This window comes from Dermacentor andersoni, chromosome 1 (assembly GCF_023375885.2).
Source record: "Dermacentor andersoni chromosome 1, qqDerAnde1_hic_scaffold, whole genome shotgun sequence".
Lineage (NCBI taxonomy): Eukaryota > Metazoa > Arthropoda > Arachnida > Ixodida > Ixodidae > Dermacentor > Dermacentor andersoni.
The window spans coordinates 14822470-14834496 of NC_092814.1; the positions used below are offsets into that span (position 1 = coordinate 14822470).

Genomic DNA, 12027 nt, shown 5'->3' on the forward strand with positions numbered 1-12027 from the left:
ACCCTTGCGTAGTGCGTCAGCAACTCGTCGACGTCTTCACCCACTTTTCCCGCGAACGAGCGTGGTTCCATGTAGTGCTGCAAAGGTCCAACTGGCGCCGACCTTTGAGCAGGTGAAACTAGAGCTGGCATTTGTCCATCTCCGTGCTGAGCCATAGGGAAGGCAAGAGACCGGCAAGACGACGGCTCTGGCGAAGTTCTAGATGTTGCGACTCCGTGGTACGTTCTGTCGTACCCCGCACTTCCACCACTTTGTTACGCCCACAAAAGGCGTCACATTGAAGCCGGGTAGAGTTAGATGCGATGGCCTTGATCAGCTGAGCACCTGTCGAGATTCAGCTAGCTAGCCACACGCCGTCTTCTTCGTGCACCACTCTTCGGTGCCCCCGCATACTGTTTTTTTTGAGGCGTGAACCCACTATGCACGTAAGAGCGTCACAATATATACATATATATATATATATATATATATATATATATATATACACGCAGGGGGAGAGACTTGCCCCCCCCCCACTCGAAAAATACTTGGGGCGCCAAGCAGCAGCGGGAAGGACGGCAGCATAGAGATAGTTTGACGAGGTGGAATTCTAACTTGCAGCGATGAAGCAGCGGCAATGATGCGGTGGGAACTAGTGCTTACGAATGGTCAATGGTTTAAGGCTTTCATACTCACCACTACTGTGGAGTCTTAACACCATTTATCTACTCGATTACAACAGATTAGTAGTAACGTCCGTCATACTCGCTTCATAGCAGTGCCAGCATGCAATACGGAGGGATTTGGATTATTATATGACACTGCGCAATAGGAAACCAAAATGTGTGTGGTCACAACACTAATCACGGAAGGCACGAACGTTGTTGGGATGTTCCTGCTTGCGAGGTCATCTCACAGCCTAACTTTCCATGCTCTGGTTAGGTTACTTGAGTCCTGATATGTTTATGTTATTGCTTCGTTATTCATGGGTGGTCTTACCTTGGCTTTTCTGCAGTAAACGCTGAACCACTTAAAGTCTGTAATTTTCTTTCCTGCGGGCAGGTTGAGCACGACGGTTTTCTTGTTATACGCCATCAGAGGTCTGGCACTGAAAAAAAAAGTAATGTTTTTGTTAGAGAAGGAAAGCAACATTTCCAGGAGCAGATAAGAAATACTTTAACCGGTGAGAAATATTACTGAACTGCCTCGTCGGTGCTCGCCGCCTGAGGCGCTAGAACCATACCGCCTGAAAATTCAAGTGTGCGGCGGCCAAGCAATACGCGGAAGCGCCGTGTGAATGTGGCAATGAAAAACAAGTAAAAATAATATAAGAACAGGCCTAGTAACCAGACTGTGGGATCCACCAGAGTCGTCAACATACAGCTTCATTCTTGCGACGTGCATGGCTTCTGACTCCGTGATCGATACAATATGGTATGGCTAAATACCCGAAATGATTACGCAGAATGACTACCACTGACTGCAATAATAGAATCCTTCCCCCCGTTGAGCCCCGTTTATTCTGGCATACCTCAAAGTTCAGTACTCGGCCCTCTCTTGTCTCTCATTTATATTGATGCATTTCCAGAATGAGTGTCCTTTAACGTACACGTATTGGCCGGTAAGGTTGTAATCAGCCGCGAAATTCCGGACCAAAATAATGTTACTATTTCTCAAAACGACATCAACTATATCTAACTGGTGTATAGACCGGTTGATGAACCTCAACACGAGTAAATGTAAGGCATTATGTGCCTCCCGAAAAACTACTTGCCCCGCTTCCTACTTGCTCCAGAAGTCGGCTCTCGAATCCGCAACTTCCTATTGTTACCTAGGTGTTGTATCGCTTGGTCTGTTCATGTCAGAAAAATAACGAGCAATGCTAACCGTTCGTTAGGAAGCGACCGGCGCAAGTTTTACTCTGTTCCTCTTCCTTTGAGACTCCTCCTATACAAAACTTTAGTCCGAACTAGAACATGCCACTTCAATCAGGGACCCCAGCACTGATGAATTACCATATGTCCTCGCTCTAGTTCAAAATAAATATGTCCCCTTTATTCTCGCAAACTAGTCATACAGCAGGCATCACTTTAATGAAAGGGTCTTCGTAGAGCTTCCGTCACTCGCCTGTCGCCACAATTTTTCTAGCGAATATGTCTTTCACAAAGTGTACTGCAGTCTCACCTAGCACAATGGCCTTACACTCTAAGAAAAAAAAGGAGTGAGCCTTGCTCAATTAAGGGAGAAACGGCGATGTCCAGCAGCAGCAGCAGCAGCAGCAGCAGCAGCAGCAGCAGCAGCAGCAGCAGCAGCAGCAGCAGCAGCAGCAGCAGCAGCAGCAGCAGCAGCAGCAGCAGCAGCAGCAGCAGCAGCAGCAGCAGCAGCAGCAGCAGCAGCAGCAGCAGCAGCAGCAGCAGCAGCAGCAGCAGCAGCAGCAGCAGCAGCAGCAGCAGCAGCAGCAGCAGCAGCAGCAGCAGCAGCAGCAGCAGCAGCAGCAGCAGCAGCAGCAGCAGCAGCAGCAGCAGCAGCAGCAGCAGCAGCAGCAGCAGCAGCAGCAGCAGCAGCAGCAGCAGCAGCAGCAGCAGCAGCAGCAGCAGCAGCAGCAGCAGCAGCAGCAGCAGCAGCAGCAGCAGCAGCAGCAGCAGCAGCAGCAGCAGCAGCAGCAGCAGCAGCAGCAGCAGCAGCAGCAGCAGCAGCAGCAGCAGCAGCAGCAGCAGCAGCAGCAGCAGCAGCAGCAGCAGCAGCAGCAGCAGCAGCAGCAGCAGCAGCAGCAGCAGCAGCAGCAGCAGCAGCAGCAGCAGCAGCAGCAGCAGCAGCAGCAGCAGCAGCAGCAGCAGCAGCAGCAGCAGCAGCAGCAGCAGCAGCAGCAGCAGCAGCAGCAGCAGCAGCAGCAGCAGCAGCAGCAGCAGCAGCAGCAGCAGCAGCAGCAGCAGCAGCAGCAGCAGCAGCAGCAGCAGCAGCAGCAGCAGCAGCAGCAGCAGCAGCAGCAGCAGCAGCAGCAGCAGCAGCAGCAGCAGCAGCAGCAGCAGCAGCAGCAGCAGCAGCAGCAGCAGCAGCAGCAGCAGCAGCAGCAGCAGCAGCAGCAGCAGCAGCAGCAGCAGCAGCAGCAGCAGCAGCAGCAGCAGCAGCAGCAGCAGCAGCAGCAGCAGCAGCAGCAGCAGCAGCAGCAGCAGCAGCAGCAGCAGCAGCAGCAGCAGCAGCAGCAGCAGCAGCAGCAGCAGCAGCAGCAGCAGCAGCAGCAGCAGCAGCAGCAGCAGCAGCAGCAGCAGCAGCAGCAGCAGCAGCAGCAGCAGCAGCAGCAGCAGCAGCAGCAGCAGCAGCAGCAGCAGCAGCAGCAGCAGCAGCAGCAGCAGCAGCAGCAGCAGCAGCAGCAGCAGCAGCAGCAGCAGCAGCAGCAGCAGCAGCAGCAGCAGCAGCAGCAGCAGCAGCAGCAGCAGCAGCAGCAGCAGCAGCAGCAGCAGCAGCAGCAGCAGCAGCAGCAGCAGCAGCAGCAGCAGCAGCAGCAGCAGCAGCAGCAGCAGCAGCAGCAGCAGCAGCAGCAGCAGCAGCAGCAGCAGCAGCAGCAGCAGCAGCAGCAGCAGCAGCAGCAGCAGCAGCAGCAGCAGCAGCAGCAGCAGCAGCAGCAGCAGCAGCAGCAGCAGCAGCAGCAGCAGCAGCAGCAGCAGCAGCAGCAGCAGCAGCAGCAGCAGCAGCAGCAGCAGCAGCAGCAGCAGCAGCAGCAGCAGCAGCAGCAGCAGCAGCAGCAGCAGCAGCAGCAGCAGCAGCAGCAGCAGCAGCAGCAGCAGCAGCAGCAGCAGCAGCAGCAGCAGCAGCAGCAGCAGCAGCAGCAGCAGCAGCAGCAGCAGCAGCAGCAGCAGCAGCAGCAGCAGCAGCAGCAGCAGCAGCAGCAGCAGCAGCAGCAGCAGCAGCAGCAGCAGCAGCAGCAGCAGCAGCAGCAGCAGCAGCAGCAGCAGCAGCAGCAGCAGCAGCAGCAGCAGCAGCAGCAGCAGCAGCAGCAGCAGCAGCAGCAGCAGCAGCAGCAGCAGCAGCAGCAGCAGCAGCAGCAGCAGCAGCAGCAGCAGCAGCAGCAGCAGCAGCAGCAGCAGCAGCAGCAGCAGCAGCAGCAGCAGCAGCAGCAGCAGCAGCAGCAGCAGCAGCAGCAGCAGCAGCAGCAGCAGCAGCAGCAGCAGCAGCAGCAGCAGCAGCAGCAGCAGCAGCAGCAGCAGCAGCAGCAGCAGCAGCAGCAGCAGCAGCAGCAGCAGCAGCAGCAGCAGCAGCAGCAGCAGCAGCAGCAGCAGCAGCAGCAGCAGCAGCAGCAGCAGCAGCAGCAGCAGCAGCAGCAGCAGCAGCAGCAGCAGCAGCAGCAGCAGCAGCAGCAGCAGCAGCAGCAGCAGCAGCAGCAGCAGCAGCAGCAGCAGCAGCAGCAGCAGCAGCAGCAGCAGCAGCAGCAGCAGCAGCAGCAGCAGCAGCAGCAGCAGCAGCAGCAGCAGCAGCAGCAGCAGCAGCAGCAGCAGCAGCAGCAGCAGCAGCAGCAGCAGCAGCAGCAGCAGCAGCAGCAGCAGCAGCAGCAGCAGCAGCAGCAGCAGCAGCAGCAGCAGCAGCAGCAGCAGCAGCAGCAGCAGCAGCAGCAGCAGCAGCAGCAGCAGCAGCAGCAGCAGCAGCAGCAGCAGCAGCAGCAGCAGCAGCAGCAGCAGCAGCAGCAGCAGCAGCAGCAGCAGCAGCAGCAGCAGCAGCAGCAGCAGCAGCAGCAGCAGCAGCAGCAGCAGCAGCAGCAGCAGCAGCAGCAGCAGCAGCAGCAGCAGCAGCAGCAGCAGCAGCAGCAGCAGCAGCAGCAGCAGCAGCAGCAGCAGCAGCAGCAGCAGCAGCAGCAGCAGCAGCAGCAGCAGCAGCAGCAGCAGCAGCAGCAGCAGCAGCAGCAGCAGCAGCAGCAGCAGCAGCAGCAGCAGCAGCAGCAGCAGCAGCAGCAGCAGCAGCAGCAGCAGCAGCAGCAGCAGCAGCAGCAGCAGCAGCAGCAGCAGCAGCAGCAGCAGCAGCAGCAGCAGCAGCAGCAGCAGCAGCAGCAGCAGCAGCAGCAGCAGCAGCAGCAGCAGCAGCAGCAGCAGCAGCAGCAGCAGCAGCAGCAGCAGCAGCAGCAGCAGCAGCAGCAGCAGCAGCAGCAGCAGCAGCAGCAGCAGCAGCAGCAGCAGCAGCAGCAGCAGCAGCAGCAGCAGCAGCAGCAGCAGCAGCAGCAGCAGCAGCAGCAGCAGCAGCAGCAGCAGCAGCAGCAGCAGCAGCAGCAGCAGCAGCAGCAGCAGCAGCAGCAGCAGCAGCAGCAGCAGCAGCAGCAGCAGCAGCAGCAGCAGCAGCAGCAGCAGCAGCAGCAGCAGCAGCAGCAGCAGCAGCAGCAGCAGCAGCAGCAGCAGCAGCAGCAGCAGCAGCAGCAGCAGCAGCAGCAGCAGCAGCAGCAGCAGCAGCAGCAGCAGCAGCAGCAGCAGCAGCAGCAGCAGCAGCAGCAGCAGCAGCAGCAGCAGCAGCAGCAGCAGCAGCAGCAGCAGCAGCAGCAGCAGCAGCAGCAGCAGCAGCAGCAGCAGCAGCAGCAGCAGCAGCAGCAGCAGCAGCAGCAGCAGCAGCAGCAGCAGCAGCAGCAGCAGCAGCAGCAGCAGCAGCAGCAGCAGCAGCAGCAGCAGCAGCAGCAGCAGCAGCAGCAGCAGCAGCAGCAGCAGCAGCAGCAGCAGCAGCAGCAGCAGCAGCAGCAGCAGCAGCAGCAGCAGCAGCAGCAGCAGCAGCAGCAGCAGCAGCAGCAGCAGCAGCAGCAGCAGCAGCAGCAGCAGCAGCAGCAGCAGCAGCAGCAGCAGCAGCAGCAGCAGCAGCAGCAGCAGCAGCAGCAGCAGCAGCAGCAGCAGCAGCAGCAGCAGCAGCAGCAGCAGCAGCAGCAGCAGCAGCAGCAGCAGCAGCAGCAGCAGCAGCAGCAGCAGCAGCAGCAGCAGCAGCAGCAGCAGCAGCAGCAGCAGCAGCAGCAGCAGCAGCAGCAGCAGCAGCAGCAGCAGCAGCAGCAGCAGCAGCAGCAGCAGCAGCAGCAGCAGCAGCAGCAGCAGCAGCAGCAGCAGCAGCAGCAGCAGCAGCAGCAGCAGCAGCAGCAGCAGCAGCAGCAGCAGCAGCAGCAGCAGCAGCAGCAGCAGCAGCAGCAGCAGCAGCAGCAGCAGCAGCAGCAGCAGCAGCAGCAGCAGCAGCAGCAGCAGCAGCAGCAGCAGCAGCAGCAGCAGCAGCAGCAGCAGCAGCAGCAGCAGCAGCAGCAGCAGCAGCAGCAGCAGCAGCAGCAGCAGCAGCAGCAGCAGCAGCAGCAGCAGCAGCAGCAGCAGCAGCAGCAGCAGCAGCAGCAGCAGCAGCAGCAGCAGCAGCAGCAGCAGCAGCAGCAGCAGCAGCAGCAGCAGCAGCAGCAGCAGCAGCAGCAGCAGCAGCAGCAGCAGCAGCAGCAGCAGCAGCAGCAGCAGCAGCAGCAGCAGCAGCAGCAGCAGCAGCAGCAGCAGCAGCAGCAGCAGCAGCAGCAGCAGCAGCAGCAGCAGCAGCAGCAGCAGCAGCAGCAGCAGCAGCAGCAGCAGCAGCAGCAGCAGCAGCAGCAGCAGCAGCAGCAGCAGCAGCAGCAGCAGCAGCAGCAGCAGCAGCAGCAGCAGCAGCAGCAGCAGCAGCAGCAGCAGCAGCAGCAGCAGCAGCAGCAGCAGCAGCAGCAGCAGCAGCAGCAGCAGCAGCAGCAGCAGCAGCAGCAGCAGCAGCAGCAGCAGCAGCAGCAGCAGCAGCAGCAGCAGCAGCAGCAGCAGCAGCAGCAGCAGCAGCAGCAGCAGCAGCAGCAGCAGCAGCAGCAGCAGCAGCAGCAGCAGCAGCAGCAGCAGCAGCAGCAGCAGCAGCAGCAGCAGCAGCAGCAGCAGCAGCAGCAGCAGCAGCAGCAGCAGCAGCAGCAGCAGCAGCAGCAGCAGCAGCAGCAGCAGCAGCAGCAGCAGCAGCAGCAGCAGCAGCAGCAGCAGCAGCAGCAGCAGCAGCAGCAGCAGCAGCAGCAGCAGCAGCAGCAGCAGCAGCAGCAGCAGCAGCAGCAGCAGCAGCAGCAGCAGCAGCAGCAGCAGCAGCAGCAGCAGCAGCAGCAGCAGCAGCAGCAGCAGCAGCAGCAGCAGCAGCAGCAGCAGCAGCAGCAGCAGCAGCAGCAGCAGCAGCAGCAGCAGCAGCAGCAGCAGCAGCAGCAGCAGCAGCAGCAGCAGCAGCAGCAGCAGCAGCAGCAGCAGCAGCAGCAGCAGCAGCAGCAGCAGCAGCAGCAGCAGCAGCAGCAGCAGCAGCAGCAGCAGCAGCAGCAGCAGCAGCAGCAGCAGCAGCAGCAGCAGCAGCAGCAGCAGCAGCAGCAGCAGCAGCAGCAGCAGCAGCAGCAGCAGCAGCAGCAGCAGCAGCAGCAGCAGCAGCAGCAGCAGCAGCAGCAGCAGCAGCAGCAGCAGCAGCAGCAGCAGCAGCAGCAGCAGCAGCAGCAGCAGCAGCAGCAGCAGCAGCAGCAGCAGCAGCAGCAGCAGCAGCAGCAGCAGCAGCAGCAGCAGCAGCAGCAGCAGCAGCAGCAGCAGCAGCAGCAGCAGCAGCAGCAGCAGCAGCAGCAGCAGCAGCAGCAGCAGCAGCAGCAGCAGCAGCAGCAGCAGCAGCAGCAGCAGCAGCAGCAGCAGCAGCAGCAGCAGCAGCAGCAGCAGCAGCAGCAGCAGCAGCAGCAGCAGCAGCAGCAGCAGCAGCAGCAGCAGCAGCAGCAGCAGCAGCAGCAGCAGCAGCAGCAGCAGCAGCAGCAGCAGCAGCAGCAGCAGCAGCAGCAGCAGCAGCAGCAGCAGCAGCAGCAGCAGCAGCAGCAGCAGCAGCAGCAGCAGCAGCAGCAGCAGCAGCAGCAGCAGCAGCAGCAGCAGCAGCAGCAGCAGCAGCAGCAGCAGCAGCAGCAGCAGCAGCAGCAGCAGCAGCAGCAGCAGCAGCAGCAGCAGCAGCAGCAGCAGCAGCAGCCGCCGCCGCCGCCGCCGCCGCCGCCGCCGCCGCCGCCGCCGCCGCCGCCTTGTTGCGCCCACTACAGGGCAAAGGCCTCTCCCATATTTCTCCAACTACCCAGATCATGTACTAATTGTGGCCATGTTGTCCCCGCAAAATCCTTAATCTCATCCGCCCACCTAACTTTCTGCCGCCCCATGCTACGCTTTCCTTCCGTTGGAATCCAGTCTGTAACCCTTAATGACCATCGGTTATCTTCGCTCCTCATTACATGTCCTGCCCATGCCCGTTTCTTTTTCTTGATTTCAACTAAGATGTCGTTAACTCGCGTTTGTTGCCTCACCCAATCTGCTCATTTCTTATCCCTTAACGTTACACCCATCATTCTTCTTTCCATAGCTCGTGGCGTCGTCCTCAATTTAACTAGAATCCTTTTCGTAAGCCTCCAGGTGTCTGCCTCGTACGTGAGTACTGGTAAGACACAGCTGTTATACACTTCTCTCTTGAGGGATAATGGCAACCTGCTGTTCATGATCTGAGAATGTCTGCCAAATGCACCTCAGCCCATGCTTATTCTTCTGATTATTTCAGCCTCATGATCCGGATCCGCGGTCACTACCTGTCCTAAGTAAAGTATTCCCTTACCACTTCCAGTGCCTCGGTACCTATCGTAAACTGCTGTTGTCTTCCGAGACTGTTAAACATTACTTTAGTTTTCTGCACATTAATTTTTAGACCCACTCTTCTGCTTTGCCTCTCCAGGTCAGTGAGCATGCATTGCAATTGGTCCCCTGAGTTACGAAGCAAGGAAATATCATCAGCGAATCGCAAGTTACTAAGGTATTCTCCATTAACTCTTATCCCCAATTCTTCCCAATCCAGGTGTCTGAATATCTCCTGTAAACGCGCTGTGAATAGCATTGGAGAGATCATATCTCTCTGCCTAACGCCTTGCTTTATTGGAATTTTCTTGCTTTCTTTATGGAGGACTACGGTGGCTGTGGAGCCGCTATAGATATCTTTCAGTATTTTTACATACGGCTCATCTAGATCCTGATTCCGTAATGCCTCCATGACTGCTGAGGTTTCCACTGAATCAAATGCATTCTCGTAATCAATGAAAGCTATATATAAAGGTTGGTTATATTCCGCATATTTCTCTATCACCTGATTGATACTGTGAATATGGTCTATTGTTGAGTAGTCTTTACGGAATCCTACCTGGTTCTTTGGTTGACAGAAGCCTAAGGTTTCCCTGATTCTATTTGCTATTACCTTAGTAAATACTTTGTAGGCAACAGACAGTAAGCTGATAGGTCTATAATTTTTCAAGTTTTTGGCGTCCCCTTTCTTATGGATTAGGATTATGTTAGCGTTCTTCCAAGGTTCCGATACGCTCGAGGTCATCACGCATTGCGTGTACAGGGTGGCCAGTTTTTCTAGAACAATCTGCCCACCATCTTTTAACAAATCTGCTGTTACCTAATATTCCCCGGCTGCCTTCCCCCTTTGCATAGTTTCCAAGGCTTTCATTATTCTTATGCGGTTACTAGTGGGACCGATGGATATGACGTTACTTGGTGGATATGCTATAAATGTTTACTGTTAGTATATCTGTGAACTGCTAAAATCTAATTTCGGTTTATTTTTGTATTTACAATATATGCGTGCGTTAGTATATATGTGGAAGAATATGTGCGTGTCACCTGTATTTGTTATTAATGGCTATGTTTTTTTCATTAATCTGTTTCATCTCCTGAATTTCACCACTGCTACAAGTTTCCAGGTTGCCCGGGCCTAGTCAAGCTGTCAAAATACAGCTTTTTGCCCAGGTACCCCTACCAGAAATGTATATTTTTCCTGGAAAGTAAAAACTGAATTGAAATGAAATTTCAAATTCTTCAAGACTATTCTTTCTTCCATTATTGTCGTGGGTGCCACTGGTACCGCAAAGAACTCCTCAGCCACGTCAACTATCTCGTCCATATTAGTAACGATATTGCCGGCTTTGTCTCTTAACGCATACATCTGATTCTTGCCAATTCCTAGTTTCTTCTTCACTGCTTTTAGGCTTCCTCCTTTCCTGAGAGCATGTTCAATTCTATCCATATTATAGTTCCCTATGCCAGCTGTCTTATGCTTGTTGATTAACCTGGAAAGTTCTGCCAGTTCTACTCTAGCTGTAGGGTTAGAGGCTTTCATACACTGACGTTCCTTGATCAGATCTTTCGTTTCTGCCATAGCTTACTGGTATCCTGCCTAACGGAGTTACCACCGACTTCTATTGCACACTCCTTAATGATGCCCATAAGATTGTCGTTTATTGCTTCAACACTAAGGTCATTTTCCTTAGTTAAAGCAGAATACCTGTTCTGTCGCCTGATCCAGAATTCCTTTATTTTCCCTCTTACCGCTAACTCATTGATCGACTTCTTATGTACCAGTTTCTTCCGTTCCTTCCTCAAGTCTATTCTAATTCGAGTTTTTACCATTCTAACGTCACTGCAGCGCACCTTGCCGAGCACATCTACATTTTGTATGATGCCAGGCTTAGCGCAGAGTATGAAGTCTATTTCATTTCTAGTCTCGCCATTCGGGCTCCTCCACGTCTACTTCCGGCTATCCCGCTTGCGGAAGAAGGTATTCATTATCCGCATATTATTCTGTTCTGCAAATTCGACTTATAACTCTCCCCGGCTATTCCTAGAGCCTATGCTTGCCTAACCTCGCATTGAAGTCGCCCATCAGTATAGTGTATTTTGTTTTGACTTTACCCATCGCCGACTCCACGTTTTTATACAAGCTTTCGGCTTCCTAGTCATCATGACTGGATGTAGGGGCGTAGACCTGTACGACCTTCAATTTGTACCTTTTATTAAGTTTCCAAGCAAGACCTGCCACCCTCCCGTTAACGTTACAGAATTCCTGTATATTACCAGCTATATCCTCATTAATCAGGAATCCGACTCCTAGTTCTCGTCTCTCCGCTAAGCGCCGGTAGCACAGGACGTGCCCGCTTTTTAGCACTGTATATGCTTCTTTTTTCCTTCTAACTTCACTTAGCCCTATTATAACCCATTTGCTGACCTCTAATTCCTCCAATAGCACTGCTAGACTCGCCTCACTAGATAACGTTGTAGCGTTAAACGTTGCCCGGTTCAGGTTCCAATGGCGGCCTGCTCGGACCCAGGTATTCTTAACACCCTCTGCTGCGTCACAGGTCTGACCGCCGCCATGGTCGGTTGTTCGCAGCCGCTGGGGACTGAGGGCCTGGGTTTGATTGTTGTATTCATATAGTAGTTTGTGGTCAAGTACTGAACCAGGGTGGCCAATCCCGATCTTGTGAGGAGGTGCGTTACAGGTTCTGGTCTCCGGGATCAGGCCGCACTCCAGGCCTGTTTATGCAATTTTATCAACACGCGGATTTTCTTTTCCCGGCGGAAAATCGAGCGGCGCCGGGATTCAAAGCACGGTCTTCTTGCGCGTGAGGCGGATGCTCTACATCTATGACACCGCTGCTACTATGTTCGAGAAATTCTACAGCATTAGTGAGAGGGTAACTATAGTCGTAATCACTTAATAAGAGGTATAGGTTAAAAGTAGTGCAAGTCTACGCTCCTACATCAAGAGACGATGATGATGAAGTAGATCAGTTTTATGAAGATGTTGAATTAGGGATGAGAAAAGTGCAAACTCCGTATAGTGTAATAATGGACGACTTCAATGCAGAAGTGGGGGAAAAGCAGCCTGGGGAACAAGCAATTGGCAACAATGGCATAAATTCTAGGAACGCTAGAAGAGAGATGCTGGCAGAATTGGCAGACAGGAATAAGCTTCGAATAACGAACACCTTTTTCAGGAAGCGTAGCAAAAGAATGTGAACCTAGAAAAGCGCTAATTGTGAAACAAGAAATTTTATTTATTTATTTATTTATTTGATACCTGCGTCGCATTTGCAGGCATTACAGCAGGGGGATACATAAAAATACGCATCATATTCGAGACCAATAACAAAGAAACTAATTACACAAAGCGTAGTAAAAATCATCATTAGAGACAATGGATACAATCAGAGGCAGAAAATCATTCCACTCTCGT

At 55.2% G+C, this 12027-nt stretch overlaps 1 protein-coding gene across 1 annotated transcript in view; it reads right to left on the reverse strand.

Moving 5' to 3' along the window:
* Nucleotides 1-12027, reverse strand: part of LOC126545889 (protein Skeletor, isoforms B/C-like) — a 341332-nt gene that overhangs the window by 127877 nt on the left and 201428 nt on the right. The window contains exon 10 of the mRNA XM_050193912.3: nt 979-1087. Coding sequence (XP_050049869.2) covers nt 979-1087 — 109 coding nt within the window. The remainder of the gene's footprint in view (nt 1-978; nt 1088-12027) is intronic.